At 53.8% G+C, this 23972-nt stretch overlaps 1 protein-coding gene across 1 annotated transcript in view; it reads right to left on the bottom strand.

Moving 5' to 3' along the window:
- Positions 1 to 16717: 16717 nt before the first annotated feature.
- CHCHD6 (coiled-coil-helix-coiled-coil-helix domain containing 6) overlaps positions 16718 to 23972 on the bottom strand; it is a 248893-nt gene continuing 241638 nt past the window's right edge. The window contains exons 7-8 of the mRNA XM_025447910.3: positions 19524 to 19659; positions 16718 to 16929 (exon numbers count right to left, since the gene is read on the bottom strand). Of these exons, the coding sequence (XP_025303695.1) occupies positions 16924 to 16929; positions 19524 to 19659 (142 nt within the window). The 3' untranslated portion in view covers positions 16718 to 16923. The remainder of the gene's footprint in view (positions 16930 to 19523; positions 19660 to 23972) is intronic.

The raw sequence follows: 23972 nt of genomic DNA, 5'->3' as shown, positions 1-23972 counted from the left end.
GAGGCCCGAGCAAGGCAGGTGCCTTGCCCCGGGTCAGCGTTGCCGCGGGTGAGGCGGGCCGGGCGCCCCCTGCTGGCTGGGCTCGGCCCCGCACACGCCCCCCCCGCCCGCCCCCCGTGGCAGCCGCAGCCGCAGCCGCAGCCGCAGCCGCAGCCGCAGCCGCAGCCGCAGCGGGTCCCGACCTGGGGCGTGGAGGGCGCCAGCCCCGCGGACCCCGGGACGCGGCGGGGCGTGCGGCGGGGCGGGGGTGCGCCTCCCGGACTGTGCTCGCGCGGCGCTCGGGCCCGCAGACGGCCCGGGGAGGGCGGGAGGCGCTGCGGGGCGGGCCGGGGCCGGGGCCGGGGCCGGGGCCGGGGCCGGGGCCGGGGCGGTGCAGCCGGGGCCCGGGGCAGGGCCGGCCGCCGAGGGGCCCTCACGGCGCGAGAGCCGCGCGTCACCCCCGCGGGGCGCTGCGGGGCGGAGCACGCGGCCGGCAGCTCCAGGGCCCGGGCCTCGCCTGCAGCCCTCCCCGCGCACAGCGCCCCTCCGAGGGGGCCCGCCTCTCCTCCTCCGCCCGGGGTCGGCCAGGAGTGCTGCGAGGAGCCGGGCCCGCGGCCGCTGCATCCGGCTCGGGCTCGGAGGTCGTCCCCCGCGGGCCGGCTTCAGCAGCGCGCTGGGCCCGAGGGCTGGGCTGGCGGGTCGCCCCGCGCGCACGGGAGCTCGCCGGAGCCAGCAGCGTCCCCAGCAGGGAGGGCGCGGGCCGCAGCCCCACACCGGCCTGCGGTGGCTCCGACTGGCGTGTTCTCACGGCCGCCAGCATCTCCCAAAGTGCTATTCGCTGTTTCATCCAGCAAGCACCAACGGGGCGCCGACAGCGCGGGGTTCTGCTACGTGTAACAGACAGGTAAACTGAGGCGGGAGAGGCGAAGTGACTCGCCGGGGTTCCCAGCTTGTGGGAGGCAAACCAGGCCCGGAGAGCCCTCCCCGCCGCACAGACCTGGGTGCAGGCGCGGCAGGTTAACACGCAGCAGCCCCGTCTGCTCTGAGAGCCTCACCTTCCTGCATGGAACGGATGTGGGCAGAGCTGCAGTGAGGCATGAGGATGAACACTGCACCAGGCCTGAGAAAATGTCTCTTCCTGCTTTGTGTTGTGTGCCCGCTGGCTTCAGGGCCATCCCCAGCTCTCGGGCTGCTCTGTTGCCATCCTGTCCTCCCCAGGGCCACTGCGGAAGGCACTGCTCAAGGGTCTTCTCACTCTGCTCCATAGTTCCCCAAGATCCATGGCCTCTCCTTTGGGGAGCAGCCCCCATGTCCAAATGTTTCCAGAGAAGCTCAAGAAGGCCACTGGGCTCTGGGTGGCAGCCAAGCTCATGGTTAACCCTGCACCCCCCCCCCAACACACCCCACAGTTGCCCAACCAGGAGCCCCAGCGCTCTCCCCGACACTGCATCCCCACCCCACGCCCCCTGCTTCCTGCAGCCCCGTGGATTCTCTCCAGTGTTATTCCAGATCACACCACTTCCTTCCGTCCCACTCCACCCCGTTCCTGCTCATGTCACCTTTCTGTCTACTCCCCAAACCATGGCAGCAAGATCTGTTCAAGATGGAAATCCGATTATGTAACGCAGGTGGATTGGGCCGGACCTTCTGTTCCAGGTGGATCCCAGGCCCCAGAGCCCTGAAGAAAACTGCAATACTTTCAGAAAACGATAGGGTGAGGAAAGGATTTCTTCAACAAGATGTCGAAAAGAAATAAATAAAGGAATATTTGGATCAGTTTGACCACCTTAAAATCAGTCATTTTTGTTACTAAAGGTTATGAGAGAGGAAATGGCAAGGCGAGCCAGGATGTAGGAAAAGTTCTTTGCAAACCCAAGTACATACTTGACGAAAGCTGTGGACCTAGGATATAAAAGGAACCCCCAAGAGTCCGTAGAGCAAAAGGCAACTATCCGCAGACGTGGGGAGAGGAGCCCCACAGGCAGTTTGTTGGATAGACAACGGCAAGGAACTGTTGCTGGGACGAGCCCTGTGCGGTGGGTTCCACACCCTGGGGCTCCCTTCCCCTTGGCCACACCCCTGCCGAAGCTCAGCTCTGAGCTAAGGCCCGGAGCCTCCAGTGCAGACGGGAGGAGGGGAGGCAGAGTGGGAGTGCACCAGGGGCTGCAGTCGTTGCTCCTCATCCCACATCACGTGTGGGGATGAGTCCGCAGGGCTGCTGGGCTCTACCTCTCTGGGTTTCCTCTCTCTGTAGGTTTTGCTTCCGTTTGCCGATGCAGTTCAAGAGCGCATGGAGTTGTTGGACAGTGGGGCACGACTTGTGAGAACGCCGTTCTGATCTGGGGCGTTGGGTGAGGAGGCCCTCTCCGTACCTTCCAGCGTCCCTGTCACTGGACCACCTCCAGGGGCTGCTTCTGCATTTTGGCAGCTCAGAGCTTTGTACAAGGGTAGACTCAAGAGTGCCTTCCCTCCCTGAGGCAGGGCCCCACAGCTGATGGGTGAGGAGGAGTCTCGGGGGAGCACAGTGGGTCCCTTGAGGTATGACCACTGATACCCGGCCCTGAGTCACCCTGACTCCTGCCTGTCCCTCACCCCTACCTCAGAAACCAAATATTTCTTTATTTGATAGATAGTTAGATGATAGATAGATAGATAGATAGATGACAGATAATTTTTAAAAATTTTAGGGGTAGGGGTACCTGGGTGGCTCAGTGGTTGAGCGTCTGCCTTCAGCTCAGGTTGTGATCCTGGGTTCTTGGGATCAAGTCCCACATCAGGCTCCCTGCGTGGAGCCTGCTTCTCCCTCTGCCTGTGTCTCTGCCTCTCACTGTGTCTCTCATGAATAAATAAATAAAATCTTTTAAAAAAAATTTTAGGTGGTTCGGTTGGTTGAGCATCAGACTCTTGGTTGTGGATCTCAGGGTCACAGGATCAAGCCCCACATCAGGCTCCCTGCTTAGTGGGGTGTCTGCTGGAGATTCTCTCTCTCTCTTTCTCTCTCTCTCTCCCTGCCCTTTCTACCCCCAAATGAATAAATACGTCTTTTAAAAAAAATTTTTTTAAGTAGGCTCCATGCCCAACATGGGGCTTGAACTCAAGACTCTGAGATCAAGAGTCACATGCTCTACCAACTGAGCCAGCCAGGTGCCCCCAAATATTTCTAACCCAACCGTTTCTTACCTCCCCCATTCCTACCATCTTCTGCCTTGAGCATATGGGGACCCTCTGGGTCAATAGTTCCTACCCGGCCCCTCCCCACTTGGCTCTCCACGCTGTGGCCCAGAGAGATCTCAGGGAGGAGAGACGGTAGGAACTTTTCTCTGCTCAGGACCTCAAGGAGATTCCTTCCACACCCAGAACACCTTGCCCCATGGTCTGTGCAAGGTATACAGGTGTATATGCATACATGCATACATACTGGGGGCAGGCACAGAGCAAGTGCCCCCTGGGGGTTCCTTGACACCTGGAGGGCACCCACCCTGCCCTGGCCCCGAGCATGCAGCACTGTGGGTCATCTTGCTGTAGGTAGGTGCTATCAGACTCGGCCCACTGGCAGCTGCTGTGGGCTCAGGGGGTGAGCAGCAGTTGCTGTCATATTTATTCTGGGAAGCCTTTTCTGGCCACTGGGTGTAGAGGGGACTGGGAGCCCAGTGTGGATGTGTGGAAGTCTGTCAAGGGACCAGAGAAAAAATGATGCCCATGGAGGGGTGAGCACAGAGCCATCTCCACACTCTATGCCTTTGGTCCCCTAGACAAGAGAGGGTTCAGCCCCAGAACAGACATTCTGAAGAGAAGCCTGCTGGGAGCCAACTGTAGCCTCCTTGGGCTCACCCAGCCCACTCCCCTCCCACCCTGCCTTCAGCAGTCAGGCTCTGTATAGCAGGAGGCAGACCCCCGACTGGGTTTAAGCTCCAAGAGACACGTGTTGGCTCAGGTGAGCATCCTTTGAGCATGTGTAGGTCCTAGGCACAGCATGGCCATTGGGCCCTGGAGCTCTCTCCCCATGTGCGGGCTCTGCTGGCTACCAGCCTGGTTCACACCCACCACACAGGCCTTCTGAGCGGTAGCCTCAGCAGCTCTAGGCACCTCCCATAGTTCCAAGAAAATTTCCAGAACTGGGCCTCAGTGAAATGAGCTCATCATGTGGCTCCTTCGAACCAGTCATTGTGGGCTGGTGGTAGAATATGGCAGGGGGAGGCTGGTATCAGGGACCCCTCCCAAGCTGGGGGCCGCACTGGGAAATCCCTGTGTAGTTATCAAAATAAGCAGGCCTGGGTGTAGGGCAGGCGAGGCATTCAGAACCCTGACTGCTTCTCCCTGTGTGCCTGGCATTGTTGACGTGCTGAGAGTTTTATTCCAAAGACGTCTTCATGCCTCCGGCCACTCCCCATGCTGTGCCCTTGACCAAGAGTGCCCCTACCTGCCCCGTTCATGGCCCAAGCTCCCTTGTCCCTCCTCCAGGAAACCCCCTGCCCACACTACCTGTCCCTGTGTGACAGCCATGACCAGTTTGGGTTCAGGTCTGTCACCAGCCCTCCCCCTGCCCCTGGCTTTGGGGATGCAACCAGGTCACTGTGCACTACTTTGCACAGAAGACACAATGGCAGAGCCCCTGCCCACCGTTTTGCAGACATGTCCCAAGAGCACTGGAGGGGTTCGTTCAGCATCACCTTGTTCTGGGATTCAGGTGTACTCTGAGGGCCGAGTCGGTGATGGGTGTGAACAGTGAGCAGGCTGAGTCTGGGAACTGGTGAGGGCTGAGTGGGTGGTGAGCTGGAGTGCAGCTATAGGGCGAGCATTGAGCGAACAAGACCACCAGCAACAAGAGTCCAGCCAGCAGCCCTTCTGTTTGAGATCTCTGACTAGGTCTGGATCCCACAGCACATGCCACCCTCCGGGAAGCCCAGACTGGGTACTTGTCCCTCTGGGGGCTCATGGCCAGGTGGCAGATGATGTCCCAAGCATGGTATTCCCTCCAGGGCTCTGGCCTCTGGAAAAGCCATCCCGCTGCCATCTCTGTAGTGCTAAGAGGCCCTGTACTCTGTAGCCCCAAGAATCAGGCCCCTGAGGCTCAGGGAAGCAGCCCAGATTTTCTTGTTGCATTAAAAAGCCATGGGCTGAAGGGGAGAAGCTGGCCTGCCTTCCCTGACACACACCCAGCCGCAATGGGGCAGTTCCCTCTTTGCCCACCTGTGTGGGGCCAGAGGAGGCCAGTTATGAAACCAAACATAGAGATACGACCCAGGGTATCAGCACATGCCCCCCAAAGCTATAGGACCCAATCAAAAGTTACCATTATACCAGGTACCAGGGAACTCTCAGCTTGCTAGAGAATACACAGTCAACAGATGCCAGCACCAGAGTGACAATGGATGCTGGAATTACCTGAGAAGAATTGAAATTAACACTATAAAGAACCAAATTGGGGATCCCTGGGTGGCGCAGCAGTTTGGCACCTGCCTTTGGCCCAGGGCGCGATCCTGGAGACCCGGGATCGAATCCCACGTCGGGCTCCCGGTGTATGGAGCCTGCTTCTCCCTCTGCCTGTGTCTCTGCCTCTCTCTCTCTCTCTCTCTCTCTGTGTGTGTGTGACTGTCATCAATAAATAAAAATTTATTGAAAAAAGAACCAAATTGATATTTCATACTTTAAAAAAGTACAATAATTAGATTAAAAGGGATAATGGATGGCTGCACAGCAGAACAGGAGGGAAAGAGGAAAGAATCAGTGAACTTGAAGATAGAACAATAGCAATGATCCCGTCCAAAAAAAACAGAGAGAATAGACTGGGATGGAGGCTCAGAGCCTCAGGAACCTGTGCAAAATAACAAAATATCTCACATCTGTGCCATCAAATTCCCAGAAGGAGAGGAGACAAGGAGGTGGGCTGGGGAGACTGAAAAAAAATTAGGTAAATAATGGCTAAAAATCTCCAAATTTGGCAGAAGACATAAACCTACAGATTCAAGAAGCTGAACAAACCCCAAATGGTATAAACTCAAAGAAACGTGTGACAAAACCCATCATCAGCAACCTTCCAAACACTGAAGACAACAATCCTTGAAAGCAGCAACAGAGAAACGAAGGCCTTACTGTTGAGGCCAAACAGTTTGTGTATGGAAGATTCCTCATCAGGAACCCTGGAGGCTGGAAGGACATTTTGAAGGGCTAAAAGAGAACTGTCATGTGTGAACTCTGTAACTTGTGAAAATACCACCCAGGGATGAGAAGACGTCAAGATGCTCTCACACGAAGGAAAAGCATGAGAAAGTGTCAGCAACAGGCCTTCCCTGAAAGACGGCTGAAGAAAGCTCTCTAAAGAGAGAGAAAATGATAAAAGGAGGATTCTTGGAGCATCAGGAAGGAAGGAAGAACAATGGACTTCCTCTCTGTAGCTTTCTGAATTACATTGGATAGTTGAAGCAAAAATTATGCCAGTGTCTCATGTCTCAGAGTAGTTACAGGGAGCACCTCAGTAATTTCATTACACATGGCAGAGGGGAAGGGGATGTAAATGGGAAGTCAGATTTCTACACATCACTCAAGCTGGTAAGAACCAGTAGGCTGTGGTGAGGACATATATAGAATGTAATCCTTAGAGCAACCACTACAAATTATGCAAAGAGACACACTCAAAAACACTATAGATAAACCAAAATGGAATTATAAAATGTGTTCAAGTAACCCACAGGAAGGCAGAAAAAAAGAAAACACACAGGGAATAAACAAAACAAAAAGTAAAATGGCAGACTTGCCGTAACAAAATATTATTAGTAGTATTACATAATACATTATTATATTAGTAAAATATTACTCCATGTACATAACATCTTTGAAGTGACAAGATCATGGAAATGGAAAACAAATCAGAGTTTGGTGAGGTGAGGGATGGGGGGAAGCAGGAGGAGATCTTTACGGTGAGGGACAGGTCTGTATCTTGGTCTCAGCCTTGGTTATCCATGAGGAAGGACACAGGTACTGTGTTGTGGTTTCCATCTTGTCCTATAGTTAACAGAGGATGTAAGCCCTGAAGCAAGCTGGGAGAAGGTACCTCACTGTACTATCTTACCAGATTCTTGAGAGGTTATCATTATTATAGATCATAATTATTTCAAAAGAAAAACTAAAGGGACACCTGGGCAGCTCAGTGGTTAAGCGACCCTTCGGCTCAGGTCATGATCCCAGGGTCCTGGGATGGAGCCCAGCATTGGGCCCCTTGTTCAGCAGGGAGCCTGCTTCTCCCTCTCCCTCTGTGCCTACTTATGCTCTCTCAAATAAATAAATAAAATCTTAAAGATAAAATAAAAATGTCCTGCAGTCACATCCCCAGTTAGGTTCATTATACCACTAATTCCCCCAATGTTTTCTAAGTTATTTCCCAACCCACTCCACGCCCCTGCTTCCCTCCAGAATGGAAGCCCCATGAAGACTACTAGGGCCTCATCTTTCTTTCTTTTTTCTCTTTTTTTAGGATTTATTTATTTATCTTAGAGAGAGGTCAGAGAGAGAGCAGGCATGTGCGTGTGCAGGGAGAAGCAGAGGGAGAGAGTCCCAAGCCGACTCTGTGCTGATCTCCAGCCCTAGGCAGGGCTCAATCCCATGACCCTGAGATCATGACCTGAGCTGAAACCAAGAGTACACACCCAACCGACTGAGCCCCCGAGGCATGGCGACCTATCTTTCTCAGGATGAGTGTGCAAGGCAGGCATTCTGTAAGGGCTTGTGGGCTGTACTTGCTCTCTGTTGCTGTAACGGGTCACCCTAAAATCTCATGGCTTCAAGCAGCAATCATTCGTTCTCTCTCATGGCTTCTGTGGGGGAACTTAGAGGCTGTGGCAGGACTGGCTGGTCTCTGCCGCAGCGTCTGAGGGCCTGGCAGGAAGGCATCGTCCTCCCGGCCATTGGATCCCAGACCGGTCTCCAGAGAGTTCTCTCGGAAGCTCTCGGCTGTGCCCAGGCCCACGTATACTTCTGGGGCTGCGCGCTGGCTGTCCTGTGGATACGGTCAAGGTCACAGGTGGGAGTGGAGATGAGAAGAATTGTTGGAATTTCTGGGGAGCCTTTTTGAACCAACCCTCTGAGACACCCCTCCTGGGAGAACTCTCCCCTTGGGGGAAGGGCCCCATCGCAGCTGGAGGCTCCATCCAAAAGTGTGCACGCTTTGGAGGCAGCCCCCTCCCCTGCCCCAGGACTCTGCTCCCATCAGTGTTTGCCCCTTGATGTCTTTTCTGGGTCGTGGGGCAAATGGTAGCGGCTCCCAGAGCCACTGTGCGGACCAGAGAAAACATATAGGCGTCCCTGTGCAGAGGGATCTCCCTGAGGCACCTTGTTCACCCTCAACACCACCAGGCAGGGAGGGGCTGTTACTGCCCCCTTTTCACAGATGAGGAAATTGAGGCACAAAGAAGTAAAGTGAGGTACCCCAGCGGGCATGCTGAGCAGGCTGCAGTCCGTTCTTTTGACCCCTGCACACCAGCATCCGCAGCAGCCCTGGCCATACTGCTCGCCCCCTCGCCACCCCTGCCCCTTCCTGTGCTTTATGCTGTGTCACAGGGAATCTTTGTGATTTCCCTAACTTACCATGAGCTCTGCACATGATGCTGATTCCTTCTGTCCCCATGAGGTCACCCTGCTGACCTTACCCAGCTAGCCCCCACACGGGATCTTCCTCTTCTGGGAAGGCCACCTTGAAGCACCCCCACCCCCACCCCTACTGGCCTGGTCTGGAGCAGCCTTGGACTCAGCACTGGACATCATCAGACATAAACAATGGACAGAACCAGATTTGACAAAAATCTAGCTTTGCTTCATCCAAAGGGACATTCACTGACTTGCTTCTCTGAAAGGTCCAAGGAGGTTTGTCTTCAGGCATTGCTAGATCCAGGGCCCAGGAATATCTGCCTTCCTCTGTGTGCTTTCTCAAGCACTTCCAACCTGTCGGCCAAGATGGCCCTGGCAGCTTACTGGACCTACCAGGGCCATGAGACTCACTCCTCACTCTCTACTGCACACTATAAGGTGGGGGTTGGCTGTAGGGTGGCTAGGGACAGGTGGTTAGATGGGGTCAACCTCTCCGGTGCAGCAGCTGCTGATGCTTCCAGCAGCCTTTACTGTTCATGAGGTCTGGCCTCTTTGCCTTTTTTTTTTTTTTTTTTTTAAATAATTCAAAGAGGCCTTTTAGTTATTAAAATATATGCTCATGACTTAGAAAAAAAAATCCGAGAAGCGCACAAAAGGATACACAATGAAAAGTCAGTCTCCCTCTGGAGCATCCCAGCTCCTGCTGTGGGAGAGAGACTGTTACAGTTTTCCTGTGTCCTAGCAGACACCTCACACTGTTACAAGCAAATGCAAACACCTGGATATTCTTGCCTGTTTTCCCAAAAGATACAAACTGTATATACCCTGCTCTGAACCTCAGTTGTTTCTGGATTGTTTTCTTTCCTCTTACTAGCTGATTTGTGGGATTATTCCACGAGGGCTATCTAGAGATACCTTCCTCTCTCTCTGTCCCGTCATCCAGCACTCTGGCAGGCACTGCTGGGTGCCCTCAGTGAGTCACACTTTTGTATATCCCCTCCCCATAAGCGTATGACTTGCTTCTAATGGATAGGATCGAGCAAAGGTGAAGGGTTGTCTCTTTCACGATCCTATTAGGTCACGTTGGAGACTCCCTTGCCGGCTTTGAAGAAGTGAGACCATGATGAGGCGGGCCTGGGACAGTCACATGCTAGGGGATGGCCGTGGCCTCCAGCCTCCAGCCACAAGGGAATGAGTTCTGCCAACAGCCGGTGAGCTTGGTGGGAGGCCAGCCTGACCGCCCCCAACTGTAGCCTCATGAGACCCTCCCTGAGCAGGGCACCGGCTCAGCTGTGCCAGGGCTTCTGACCCCGGGGCGTGGGAGATGGTGTGCAGCCAGCTGGAAGCTGCTGGGCTGGTGGTTAATTTGTTAGGAAGCTAATAGCAGGGTGTGCTCCTCTCAGTCCAGACGTCTGAGAAATTCTCCGTGTCCTCATGGGGAGCTCTAGTTTGTTCTTCATTGTGGGGCAGTATTTTGTTGGATGATTAAACTGCAACCTGCCCATTCTGCTGTCTATGGACTTTGGGACCCTTTTAACTCCTTGGCTACTATGAACACAGTGGTCTGAGCATCCCTCCATGTTCCATTTAGACCATATACATATTCATTCCCCTGGATATCGATCTAGGAGTCAACTTGCTGCATGGATGTTTAACTTTATGAGAAACTGCCAAACCATTTTCCAAAGGGGTTTAAATACACTCCTCACAGCACTGTACGTGGGTCCCAGCGGTTGCTTATGCTCATCCACACCTGGTGGTGTCTGTCCTCAGAACTTCAGCTACTGGATGGGTATGCAGAGGTATTTCTTTGTGGTTTTGCCTTGCATTTCCCTGATGAGTCATAAGGATGTAGGGCATTTTTTCATATGTTTATTGGCCTCCCCTGAGAGCTTCCTGATATTACTTTGTCTGCTCTAATTTATTCTCTGCCCATAAACCCTAAGCTGGAGCTGGAGGGAAAGAGAAACTCTCTTTACAAGGCTAGACTCGCTGGGGCAAATCATGAAGCCCAAGAACGAAGGTGACAAAGAGAGGAGAATGGTGCTAAGGGACTGAACTGAAGGAGAGCAAGCAGGTCCCAGTCACTGTGTAAAACACTCAAATCCAGCCACACCAGATGCTTCCTCCCGCACTTGTCAATCCTACGAGCCAACACACTCTTCTTGCTTAGGTCAGTTTGAGCTAGGGCTCTGTCACTGGTGGGAGCAGGGGCTGAGGCAGCCATAGTCCAGGTTCCAGTCTGCCCAGGCTCTGGCCCTCAGGGACACTAACATTCTTTTTTTTTTTTTTAAGATTTTATTTATTCATTTATGAGAGACCCAGAGAGAGAGAGAGAGAGAGAGAGGCAGAGATGCAGGCAGAGAGAGAAGCAGGCTCCATCCACGCAGGAAGCCTGACACGGGACTCGATCCCAGACTCGATCCCAGACGGGACTCGATCCCGGTCTTCAGGATCACACCGGGGCTAAAGGTGGCGCTAAACTGCTGAGCCACCGGGGCTGCCCGACACTGACGTTCTTGAGGCCAACCAAGCTCAGAGAGCAAGTGCAGAGGGATGGGGGGCTCTGAATTCCGGTGCTCCACTAGCCCTCCCTGCTGTGGTCTGCACCCCACTTCATTATTGAGTGTGTTTTGAGGCTGAATAACCATGTAATTGGTTTATCTGTTCCACAGTCGAATTTCAGCAAATATGTTTTTCATAATTAGGTGATGTTTACTTAACGGGAATAACCAGCCCATTAAATTTAATGAGGCAGGTTATCAGGTATGAAGTAGAAGTGTTTTTCCTTAAGAGCGACCTGGATTTGGCCGTTCCTGGGGGGGCCAGGGAGGTGCAGGCAGCTGCCTTGTCTGGGTGTGGGAAGCCCCAGGGAGTAGGGGTGCAGGTATCCTGTCCTTACAGGAAACAGGAACCCCCCCACCCCTGGTGTTCCCAGCACCCTTACTTTTTTCCCATTGCATGACATCCTATAATCATTGATATTATCTTCTCTGGCTCTCCCACCCCCAGATCTCCAAGCTCTAGACGGCAGGGTTTCCCCTTCCCCTTACTGCTGTATCTCCAGCATCTGGATGACTGCACATAGTAGGCATTCAATGCAAACATTAGCTGTTCAAAATATAAATAAGGGAGACCTCTCAGCAAAGCCCTCTCTGACTCTGCAGTCCGAGTACCCTGGGCCTGGAGCTCCCAGAGGTTCTCCCCAGGGGCCTCGTCACAAGTGACCTCCAATAACATTTGGAATTATAACAACTCCTACTAACTCCTCCTGCTAGACTTATAAGCTCATGGGGGCATGCGCCAGGTATTGCCATCATTTTCACAGCATGCAGGGTATAATAGTGTTAACAATATTAATTCTAGAAGCCTGTTCCGAGGCAGAGAAGAGCTTGTGGGGTGTTAATGTGAGTGTCCCTGGGGTCAACACTTCTGGGTGAGGGCAAGAAGCAGAGGGCAGGCCTAGCCAGGCTGCCAGGCACTGTCGATGAGGCCATGCCAAGGTCTCAGGGCAGAACGCTTTTCCAGCTTGCTCCAGGTTGGGGCGTGGGAGCTGGGCCTCCATACCCGCAGCAACAAGCAGTAGCTGGATACAGTGCCTGGCCCTGCTGGGGTGTGCCTTGGGTGAGGTGGCTCCCCAGCAAAAGTGCTTCCCAGAGGGAGGACTCGGGAGGGAGGGCTGTCTGCCCACAGCTGGCCCTAAAGGGGACCTGGGCGGTAGGTCCTCTGCCCTCACACTTAGAGAGCATTAACCGTGGGACCCCTGTCGTCCCAACCCCCTTAGGGGATGGCGTCTAGGACTTTCTCCCTTTTACACGCGAGAAAAGAGAGGCCCGGGGCTTGCAGTGGGTGCCGGGTCCGTGTAGCTCGGACGTCATGCCCTGCATCTTACACTGTGCCGCGGGCTGGGCGCTCCAAGAGACCGTGCAAGGGCCAGAACGAACATCCTCAGACACAGGGCCCACTCCCACCTGGCTTCCTGACCACGCTTCCTTAGAGCCCTTGCTCTGCCATCAGCAACACGGGGTGTGCGTGCTCCCAGTCTCCTGTGACGACGGTGGACTTGGCTCCTCCTCCTCTTCGCTCAGGCAGTCCTGCTTCAGCTATGCGGCCTGCGCCAGGTGCACGCACACGCAGGATTTCCAAGGCAGACGGGCGTCCACCATCCCTGGTAGTGCCTGAACTGTCCCCCTCCGTTGTGTATGTTCTCTTTGTCCCGAAGTCTACCTTGTATGACAGTAACACAACTGTTCCAGGCTTCTCAGGGTTTGCTGGTATGTTTGTTTCTCTGCTTCTATTTTTCTAAATATTTTTTTTTATTTTTAGATTTTATTCATTTATTTATGAGAGACACACAGGGAGAGGTAGAGACCCAGGCAGAGAGAGAAGCAGACTCCATACAGGGAGCCCGATGTGGGACTCGATCCCAGGACCCCGGGATCATGCCCTGAGCTGAAGGCAGATGCTCAACCGCTGAGCCACCCAGGCACCCCTCTCTGCTTCTATTTTCAACCAGCCTGTACCCTTATTACTAAGGCGGGGTCTCTCGTAAACAACACACAGGTGGGTTATGTGTGGTGTGCGTGTGTTGGGGGGGTGGTTTTTGTTTTTTTGTGAATTTGCACACTTTAAAAGGCCTCTGATGCATTTCACCAAATGTGTTCTCTAGAGAGGTCATGTGAGTTGCCTCCTTCAGTGATGGCCTCAGTGGAGGGCCCTGTCCACATCTACAGTACCACTCTGCCTTCCCTGTGCACAGTGGATATTTCTTCTATGCCCTGCTCTCACACCCACCTCAGCCATCTAGAATGATGTGGGATGTACAGCCACACCTGTACCCACTTGTGGGTGGATGAGGTGGTGGCGTGTGGCTGAGACAGGGCAAGTGTATGAATTCTGTCCCAGGGCTCACAGCCACCTCGGGGATGACACCAACTCAGACCCTGCGTTGGCACTGCTGGGCGTCTTCAGGTCAAAGACTTTGGAAGGAATGAACTTCAGCCATTTCTTTTGCCGGGGTCCACACTCCCCATCTGGGGGGCCAGGTGAGGGAAAGGTGGAGGACTGGCCCCTTTAGCTGGGTTGCTTGAACAAGTAGAGTTGAGCCTCTGGACAGATGTCCCCGGGCCTGGCCCAGCACACGGCCAGGACTCCTGCTCCAAAAAAAGGTAGTGTCAGCATCATGCTCTGTGTAATCTTGGCCAAGTTACTCATACTGTCTGTGCCATGGTTTCCTCATCTGGAGAGTAGGTGTAGTAATGGCCCTACTTCACAGAGTGTGTGACTCTAAACGAATTTGCATTTACGAAGGGGGCGGGAGAGGACCTGGCATGTGGTGAATATCCCATAGGGCTGAGGATTGACACCCCTCTGGAAGCTGTCCATCCAGCTGTGCCCGTACAAGCCAGACACACGCAGTATGTGTGCATACCTATCTGTGCCCACTACACGCCCACCCAAGTGTAGGCACGGGGACACCTGCAGACACATGTACTTGCTCAGCAGCCCCCTCATGCTGAAGCCCTTCTTGTGGGCCGGGGCCTCGGATCCGCCCCTCCAGAGCAGGTGGCCAGGCCTTGCTGTCCAGTTCCAGCTAGTTCCAGCCAGTTCCAGGCTCAGCTAATGGGTGGCATGGGTGAGGATGGAGGATGGGAGCAGGGACAGGCCATGAGCAGCCACTTCTCAGGGCAGCTGTGCCCCTCAGAGGCTCTAGTTCACAAGAGCAGGGCCCCTGAGCTGCCAGCACCCCCTGGGTAACCCCGCCTCTTCCCTTTGTCCCTGCAGCCCTGGGTGATGTGAACTTCCTGCCATTGGCTAATTTCTGGGCTATCATACCAGTCCATTTAGGTTTTTGGCTTCTCTATCTTCTTTGTAGTCAATACCCTATATTCAGGTCCTTATGTTTAGATAATCAGAATGCTCTCAGGTTTCCTGGTTGGACCCTGGAAGTCACAGCTAACATCATATTTAATCCCCTAGCAACCAGGTGGGATGGGTATTAACATTCCCTCTCAACAGCCATGTGGCTGGGACTTGAGCCCAGGAATGTCTGCCTCCAGGTCCATACAATGTTGGACACACCTCTCACCCAGGAATGCTCTCTCAGGCTTGACTTCCTACCACATATGGCCACATGGAAGGACTGGAGATACAGGTCCACACAGGTGACGCAAAAATGCACACACATGCACGCACACAGAGCCTACCTTGAGCACATGCCCCTCCCCTTCACACTCCAATACAATGATATAGTGGCTCTGAACAAATACGCCCTAGTCCCCAGAAGTAGGGAAGAAGTAGACATCACACAGAGGAGCTTGGTTCTGACTTGGGGGAAATTGGAGAAATGGGCTGAAATCCAGGTAGAGAGAGCCAAGGAGCATTAATTAGCAGGTGGGGACCATGGCTGGTTGCCTGTGCAAACACAGTGCACACGTATAGACCGTGGCATACACATACATGTGTACAGATACAGATGGGCAGATGTACACAGACCTCTGCACACACAGAAAAGTATCTATTTACATATTCACAGATGCACAGGTGCACACAGACCTGTGCAAACAGACACATGTACATACACACAGGTATCTATATATACATGCACAGACAGGCACATGCACACAAACCAGTGTGTGCAAACACAGCTGCCCTCAGCCAACTCCCAGGTAGAAGGATGGAATCTGAGAGAGATTCCTGTGGGATTGAGAAGTTAAACAAAGCCCTGGATGCCACAGGCTTCTGCGGGAGTCTCAGAAAGGTCTCAGCACTTCCGGCTGAAGGACAGCTCTGATATCGCTGAACATCAACAATCCAGGTGACCTGTGACACCTCCTCCTCCCCCACCATGCTGGCCTGACAAAGGGCCAGTCCTTCCTTGGGCTGCTGGGGGAGGCTGGGATGAGGCTTGGGCCAGGGCACCCTGCCACATACTGGGGCCGCTCACCTCTGTGTGCTTTCTGAATGCTTCCTTGTGTGGAAGGAAGCAGCTTTGGCAAGCTGACCCAGAACTTGGAGAGAGGGCATCTCCCAAAGCTCCTCTCCTCTCAGCCAATGTGTAGCTTGGCCGAATAAAGCTGCCTTGTGCTACCTGCCCAGACGATCGGACACTGACAAGCCTCAACCCGGACTTGAGCTTTGTGTATGAGAATTCGGAGATGAGTGGAGAGACCTGGGCTGCAAAGCCTGAGTCAAGATCCAGGCGTTCAGCTCCAGATGGCTAGGGGCTCTCCAAAGGAACTTTCATAGGAAATCCAAGGTCACTAGCAGAGCAGTTAGTGGATCGGAAGCCCCACCTCACACTCCGCCTGCTGTCTCCCTCACATAGCACTGAGCCAGGCTGGGTGCAGCTCTGGTGTGCTCAAGGCGCCTCAGTTGGGAATCTGTCAAAGGTCAAGGACTGGTGAGCTGGTGTGTGGACACCACCTGAGCAGAGCCTGTCACAAAGCATTGTCTTCTGCCCTTCTCAATTCCTGCATCCCTCATTTCAGTCCCTGGAATCACCAGCACTCAAGCCAGGAATCCAGAAGTCATCCTCCATCCTCCCCTACACCACTCAAATGCTAATCTCAGCTCCTATGCCTCACCTTGGTCTGTCCCCTGACCTGGCCCACCAGCCTCCCATTTATCATGCCCTTGAATACCTGCAGGGCTCTCCCTGGTACTTAGTCTTGCTCCACATGAGCCTACCCTCCCTGAGAGCCGTGGCAGTGTCCCTCAGAGGGACCCCCGATGCTGTGGCCTGGCATCCCCACTACCCCACTCAGTCCTTACCCTGCTCTCTGTAAAGCCAAGCTGTGCATGCTCTGTGTCCCCTGAGCCCTGCATGTAGGGTCCCACTCACCCAGCCTCTGGCTTGCCCAGAAATCCTCCATTTGGCTTCTCACTGGAGCTCAGATAGAGCCTGTCGGGAAGCTGGCCAGTTCTCTCTGTTCCATCCCTAGAAAGAACTGCATTCCCCTCCTTTCATCTCATACCTGCTCTGGGCTGGCCTTTTGCCATTGCAGCATAAGTGTGGATTTCCACATCTGTCTCCCCTGCTAGGCTGGGTGTTCCCCATGTGGAGCAGCCTGTTTCATTCAGCCTGCATCGCCATGGTCCAGCCCAGGTACTTACAGGGAGGAGGCAGCAGGGGCTGTATGCCAGTCAAGAGAATGACTGAAAACAAAGACATCTGCTTTATTTGTTTTTGGACAGTAGCACATATTCTATTTCTTGAACACATGGCAGCCCCAAGCACAGAGGCATCCATAGGCACCCAGGAGAAAGTAGTTGTGGCCTAGCAGGCCGCAGACTGTGGTCCCATAACTGGTTCCTTCTTCAGGGCTCCAAGTCACTGCCAGGGCCAGGGTTAAGGGCCGTTCCTCACCCCTACAAAGGAGAACAGGTCAGGGTTCAGTCACAGCCCGCTCTGCAGGAACCCTGTGCCCATCCCCTCCTCCAGGAGGGGCCCCAGCTCTTGGGATGCCCCAGGAGTGGGAGTGTTTAATGGAAAGGGTGCCCTGTAGCCGGTCCCTGAGACCTGGGACTGAGGCTCTTCGTTGCCGTGCCCAGTGCCCATTCAACATGTGCCTAGAGCAGCCCACTAACATGGATCCAGCATTCATCTGCCTCTCCACCCCACTGTTCCAGACAGGCAGGCCTCAGCCCAATGCTGCTTTGCCCCACCAAGGTCTCCCCTGTTTTCTTACTTAACCACCCAGAGTTTTCTAAGTGAAACCAGTCAGAAAGCATGTTCCGGTGTGTGAGAGCCCACACACGACAATCAGGCTATTTGTTGCTAGAAACTGCCTCCGAGGTGCAGTGTCCATGTGCCTGTGCTTGGAAGGCCCCACACAGGTGCCGGCAGGAGCTCTGGGGAGGTGCCTCCCGCCCCGCCTCTGACCAGGTGGGCCTGCACCTCTGCTTTTCTGCCAGAGAGGAGGCCTTCTGCCACCTGGCGCTTCTAGAAGCAAATCACCATCAGAGGTGCTCCTGGCCCCACTCTGGTTCCAACAGGAGCCTTCCGAGGCAGAGGCTGGCAGAGGGCAGCAGCACTTGTTGCATCTCAGCCACAGGGTACAACGTGTGCGTTTGGACTCTGAGGCCCTGAAGGAGTTGGTGAACACGGTTCTTCTGCGGGAACGCTGCAGACGCAGCACAGTGGGAGCAGGGCTGGCCTCTGCTGCTGCCAGTTGCTCAGTCTCCAATTTAGGCTTTAATAACGCCAGGGGGGTGGGGGCCAGGGAGGAGGGAGCCAGGCCTGGCAGTGCCCCAGGGCCTCTCAGGCATGCTAGAGCTACAAAGAACACACTGGAGTTAAATGCAATCTGTCTTCCTTCGTAATCACATTTTTGCCTCAGTGCAATGAAGATATATTGGTGAGATGTGTTTGTTAAAGATATAGTCTGCTGGGGGTGGGGCTGAAAACCCTGGCTGTGGGGCCTGAAGGAAGAGAAGGGGAGGGTGGCCAGGGCTCGGCAGGGTGCAAGAGGGTTCTGTGGGGGAATCAAAGGGGCCACGGCAGGACCCCAGGTCTCTCCCTCAGTACAAAGTTAGGTGCATGGTGTGCAAGCACAGGCAATGGTCCGCTGATCCTGCAGGGCAAGGGTTCTCCTGCAAGCCTGCACCAACACCTTGGTAGACGTAAAGGGGTGCAGGAGGGCCATCTGTTCCCCCTGGCCCCTGCCGTACAGTGCAGAGCAACTGGCCCAGCTCTGGTCTATGCTCAGGGACTGTTGGCAGTACCTTTCCTGCTTAATGTGAGCTTTCCATGCTCCACAGCGGGGAGGAAACATGATCTCTGACCCAGGCTTCATGCCCCACCTGGTGCCCTGCAGAGCTGCTGCTGGGCTCTGAGCTGTCCCACAGCCCACTGAGGGCAGGGGCGGTGCTGCCCGGCCTTGAAGCCCAGACGGCACACTGCACCTGTGCTGTGCATGAGATGTGGCCAGTGCTGCAGCAGCTTCACCAGAGGGCCACCTGACCTCTGACCTCGGCCTTTCCACCACCACCACCTCTAGCAGCTTGCTTCCTACTCAGGCTAAAGGGGTTTTTCCATAGGAAGAAGGCCACATCCTACAGCCCTCTGAACCAACATGCCAGCCCTCTGGTGGGGTCCAAGCCAAGTGCCCTAAGTGAATGATGAGGAGGGGCCAGGTCTGGCCTGGAGCAGTGGACTGGTGGGCTTGGGAACGGGGTAGAATTCTCTAGAAGAGGAACAGGAATTGGGGGAAGGGGGAGGGCAGGACTGGGAGCTGGCTGGGAGGGTGAGGGAAGGAGGGCAAGACCTTGGGACCAAGTCTTAGGAGAGGCCCACTGCCAACCTCAGACATCTAGGACATCCCACTGCTGCCCTGCAGGAGCACTGGGGAGTGTGTGAGACGTAGGACCGCTCACCAGAGGCTGGGCACCAGCATGCCTGTCCAGACCAGCACAGAGGGGTTGGGCTGAGAGGCACCCTGCGCTCCCTCACCCAGGCAGGCAGGCCACACCCACTCTTTCATCTCCTTGAACCCAGAGGCTCTTTTCCTTCTAGGGCTGTCCCTGCCCTACCTGCACCATGGGCCCTCCTCTGAGCTCCCACCCCCAACTCCTCAAAGGTGACAAGTGGGTGGCACATGCCTGTCCTTTGAATGTGGGGCCCAGGGCTACTTTCAGAGCTGCTCCCACACCTAGAGCTTACTCAGAGCTGCTCCTGGACCCAGCCTAATGTGGCCCAGTGCCCGAGGCCTTTTCTCCTAACCCAGATATCTGAGAGCGGTCATGGGATCGGTCATGGGATCGGTCATGGGATCAGCAAGCAGAACTCTGAACCAGGAAGTGACAGAGGAAATTGAAGGCCTGAGTCTGTGACTGCAAAAGGCAGCAGCCTCAAGGTTAGCATGTCTGATTTAGCACACAAAGACAGGAAGACGGAGTCCAGCACTCACACCCTGCCCCCAGGCACCCAGCAGCCCAGGCAGGAGGGCAGGGTGAGGTCTTACCTTGTGGGCAGCACTCACGCAGTGCTGGTAAGCCTTGACCAGGTCCGAGCACAGGAGCACTTCTTGGAGGTGGTCGCGATAGCAGTGGAGGATCTGTGCCTGCAGCCCTGAACACACGGGCTCTATCCTACGGGGCCTGCAGGGACAGAGAGCAGCCAGGCCTGGGATTCGCTCCCAGAGTAGGTAGAGGCATCAGCTCATTCACTCAACACCACAGGCTAGGCATCTGCAGCCATCAGTGTCCAGTTATCCCCCAGAGAGAACCAGGGGACACAGGGGGTCAAATGCTGTCACACAGCAGCAGACGCCAAAGGGACTGGTATCCACACTGGCTCTAGCCCTAAGGGTAGAGGGGCTGAGGTGGCCAGCTGGAAGCCTACTGTGCCCTCACCTGCTGCCTCATAGGACTCTTCCTGCCTAAAGGGTACACCCGACTGTGACCACGTGACCATACAGAATGCATCTTCTCACATGAAGTTGTTAATCTGATTTCAAAACCTAATATGTGCACAATGAGGAAAATTGCAAAAGTACAGAAAAGTCTAAAAAAATATGTAACATTTTTAGAACCTTACTTCTTAGAGATAACCTCTACAGTATTTGGGGGATGCTTTACTCTTTTTCTTTGTTTATTGAAGCAGGTTCAGAACCTACAAAAAAATGAGTATGTTTTCTTTTCTAAAATATGAAACTAGGGCAGCCCAGGTGGCTCAGCGGTTGAGCGTCTGCCTCTGGCCCAGGGCATGATCCCAGGGTCCTGGGATGGAGTCCCGCGTCTGGATCCCTGCAGGGAGCCTGCTTCTCCCTCTGCCTGTGTCTCTGCCTCTCTCTGTCTCTCATGAATAAATAAATAAAATCTCTTAAAAAATAAAATATGAAACATAAACCAAGTAAAATATACTAAAGTGGGTCACCACCATCAATGGGCTACTCCAACTAGTTTGTCTTCCCTTGCCTTTCCCTTTCTTCTTGCTCTCCTGCACATATGCACATGCTCCCGCCACACGCCAGGCATCGCCCTACTCATGGACTCGTAGCAGCCCTGTGCAGTATGTGCTATGATTTTCCGTCCCTTGCTGCAAATCAAGAAACTGAGATACAGAGGATAAAGTAACCGACCCAACATCACATGCTGGGAAGTGGGAAGGGGGAAGATATATTTGTTTACGTAGGCTTGGTCGCACTGTTTCCATAGATTGGTTTTCAGGCCAGGTCCATGCGGGAACCTTCGTTGCCATCGATGGAATCACAATACCTGATGTGGCCTTTCAGAATACACACTACCCATGGTCAGGGCACTCGGTGGGAACTGTAAAAATGCAGAAAGCCACTCCTGAATGTTCACAGCAGCGAGACCATCACTATGATGCTCGACACAGCTCTGCCTCCATCACACACAGCAGGGAGACTTTCAGGTTCATAATTCTCCCAGCCTAGTGCCTCTATATTTTAGAAATCCAGCCATGCAGTAGGTGCTGGTATGCAGCAGCACCATTATTATTTTAAAATAACTCAAACAAACGGAGTTCATCAGTTAAGAATGGCAAGCAATGGAATGCTCAGTGGCTTAGCAGATAAGATACCCAGTATTTACTGGTCTCATTTTACTGGCCTGGAGGTGGCTCTTCTGCCATTGCTGAACCACTGATGCCACACCAGGCCTGGGTCCCTCTTCCTTCCCCTGTGCCATCCCTGTGTGTTGGCTACCATCATCCTCAGGCCTGCTTGTCTCATGCACGTAAAGTGAATAGGAGAAGGAACCTTCCCATTCTTGGGAAGGAGGTTAGCAGAAAGGACAGCTCTGGAGGCCACGCTGGCCTGGCTCTACTCCAACAATGTGTGATTCCATTAGGTTTTGAGGATGAGGCCATGGAGCTGATGCTGGTCCTCTACTACCATGTCATTCTAGGCCTTGAGATCATAGTCTTGGTTCGGGTCTACATGGCATGGATGGGGTCTTAGAGATTTCATACTTAGGATATGTGGAGTTATGTTTCAGCACTAGCCTCCAATCTCCACACAGGGGAGACAGATAGGTTCCTAGAATTCACTCCATTCCTCTCTGGACCCTGGGACCCCCTTTACTGGGTTCCATCTGCCAATGCCCATAGCTGGGATCACAGGGGTACCCACCTGACTGCCCCCCCCAATGCTTGTAGGATGTCTCTCCATTCTTGTATTTAAAAATTCTGACATGGTGGCATCTAATTGTGGGCCTTTCAAAATGGATTTTCAGCCTTTTGCTGAGCATTTCATCTTGGGCAAATTCTCTCTACAACTATGCTAATTGCTTAGCTTCCAATTGTTCTAATCTTCTCCCTTAGGACACCAGGAACACACAGATTTTTGCTTTCTGCCCTCCATCTCATCTATCTTCCCCTCTTTGTTTTACTCTCTGGTTCTCTGTTCTGCGGAGGGAATAGCTTTTCCCTTCTTGGTTCCAGACCTGCCCTTGGCAGGCTAAAGCCCATGAAGCCACCTCTTTTTGTGGCTCTTTCCTGGTCCTCTGTTGCTGTAGCTCCTGAGGGCATAGACTTTGTCACACCCCCTTTTGTATCTCCTGAGGTGGCACCCCCTCCTCCCAGCATGTGACCCATGAGTGCCATTCCTGGCTGCAGCCCAGCAGCTGGTAGTTGCTCTGCAGGCATCCACGGTTGGGGGAAGCATCAAGCTCTGTTGAGGCAGAGCTGTAGCTGTAAGTCTGTACAAAGCCTACAGGTCTATAGGGAAACAAGACAGGTAGTGTCAGAGGGGCCTGGGCCAGGTGGAATGGCTGAGTTGTCCTGGACCTCAGTTCGAACCCCACAAGGCCTTGCCTTCCCCAGATCTGCCACAGGGACCCTGGCTTTCACTCTGCAGGCCCTAAGAAGGTAGAGTAGGTGTTTTCTTTTTGTCCCTTTTCATCTGTCCCCACGACCTTTGGTTTCACATCCCTCGATGAAGGTCCCTGTGCATTTTGAGGGTAAACATCACAGAACCCCCAATGAGCTTTAAGTTCAGGAGAAACTGGGCCATGGCAAAATCCATCCCATCCACACCAGTATCACCTCTGGGACTCCAGAAGCTTCTCTCCTCTGGGATTCATCAGGAACAATATGAGGAGACAGGATGGCAGGCAAATGTCAACTGGAAGAAATTTCACCCGTTTGCCTACTAAATGGCTCTGAATGGGATAGGAGGATAGGGAGAGTACAACTCTCCAAATAAAAGGCTTTCTCTGAAGCAAGGCAGGGCAGGGCCTAGGGTCCGGTCATTCATGAAATCAGGTGCATTCTATCCAAGCACAGCTCCACCCTGCCCCAGTCCACAGCAACCCTGTTTACACTGCATACAATTCAGTGTAACATTGAGAAACATTCAGTCTCATGAACAGCTGCTTTTCGAATGCACAAAAAAAATGTATCCACAGCGTGCTATAAACTTTCCAGGGGTTGAGATGAGCCCTGCCCCCTTATCTGAGGGATGTTCACTGCCACATGTTTAGATCTTATGATCCACATGGCTTTGAGGGTATCAACATCACCCAGGTCAGAAGGATGAAAGCACACTATTGAGGAGGGTAGCTCACCTCCCTGACCCTTACTTTCCTCATCTGCAAATGGGAACAACATCTGCTCTGGGCTGATGAAGGCCAGACAGGCATGTGCACGACAGTGTGTAGTAAAGTGCTGCTCTCACCAACAACCTGGTTGCCAGTGGTCAGGCTGGGGTGAGAGGAGGACTGAAGAAGGGACGCTGTGTAGCACTGGGTGCTATGTAGCACTGAATGGAGAGTGAAGATGAGGTGGCTTTGGCAGCTGAGACTCCAGATGTTGGCTCCAAGGGTGGGGGCACCTTGTCTGAACATGTCCCTCTTCTAAGCTCTAGTATTTTCCAGACCCTGTTCAGATCTCTCTTAGGCCTTGCGGGTGCCTCCTTCCTCAGGAATCTTACTCTACTGATCACAGTGTTATCTTTTCCTAACATCCAGCAGACCCCTGAGCATGGCGCCCTATGGACCGGTGGGGAAAACACAGGGTTCACCCCAAACCTTTGTCATTCCCACTGTGTGATCAGGGGTCAGATGGGGAGGAGTGCCCCACTGTGCAGAGCTGCCCAAGACTTGGGGTTAGTTCTCAATACCAGCACGACTTCTGGTGAGGTGGTGTCACAAACACTGAGGAAATGGGCTGAATGTTCCTTCCTCTGCACAAAGGGCTTCCACACCTCCCCTGAGGGCTGCTGTGATGGCTGCAGGTGAGACACACCATAAGCAGACAGCAGAGACCACCCGGTCCCTCAGATATCAGGCCCCATGGGACTGACCAGGGACAAAGCACAGATACTGGGGGTGAAGGCCTCAGAAAGGCCTTCAACAATGTACCGATGACTTCTGGACATTCAGCATTGTGCAGCCCCCCACCCCCCCACCCCCATGCTGCCCATGAACCAGAGTTCTACCTCCTTGGT

The sequence above is a fragment of the Canis lupus genome, chromosome 20 (genome assembly GCF_003254725.2).
Source record: "Canis lupus dingo isolate Sandy chromosome 20, ASM325472v2, whole genome shotgun sequence".
Taxonomy (NCBI): domain Eukaryota; kingdom Metazoa; phylum Chordata; class Mammalia; order Carnivora; family Canidae; genus Canis; species Canis lupus.
Note: the sequence above shows the minus strand (reverse complement) of the source record. Positions and strands in the feature narration are given on the sequence as shown.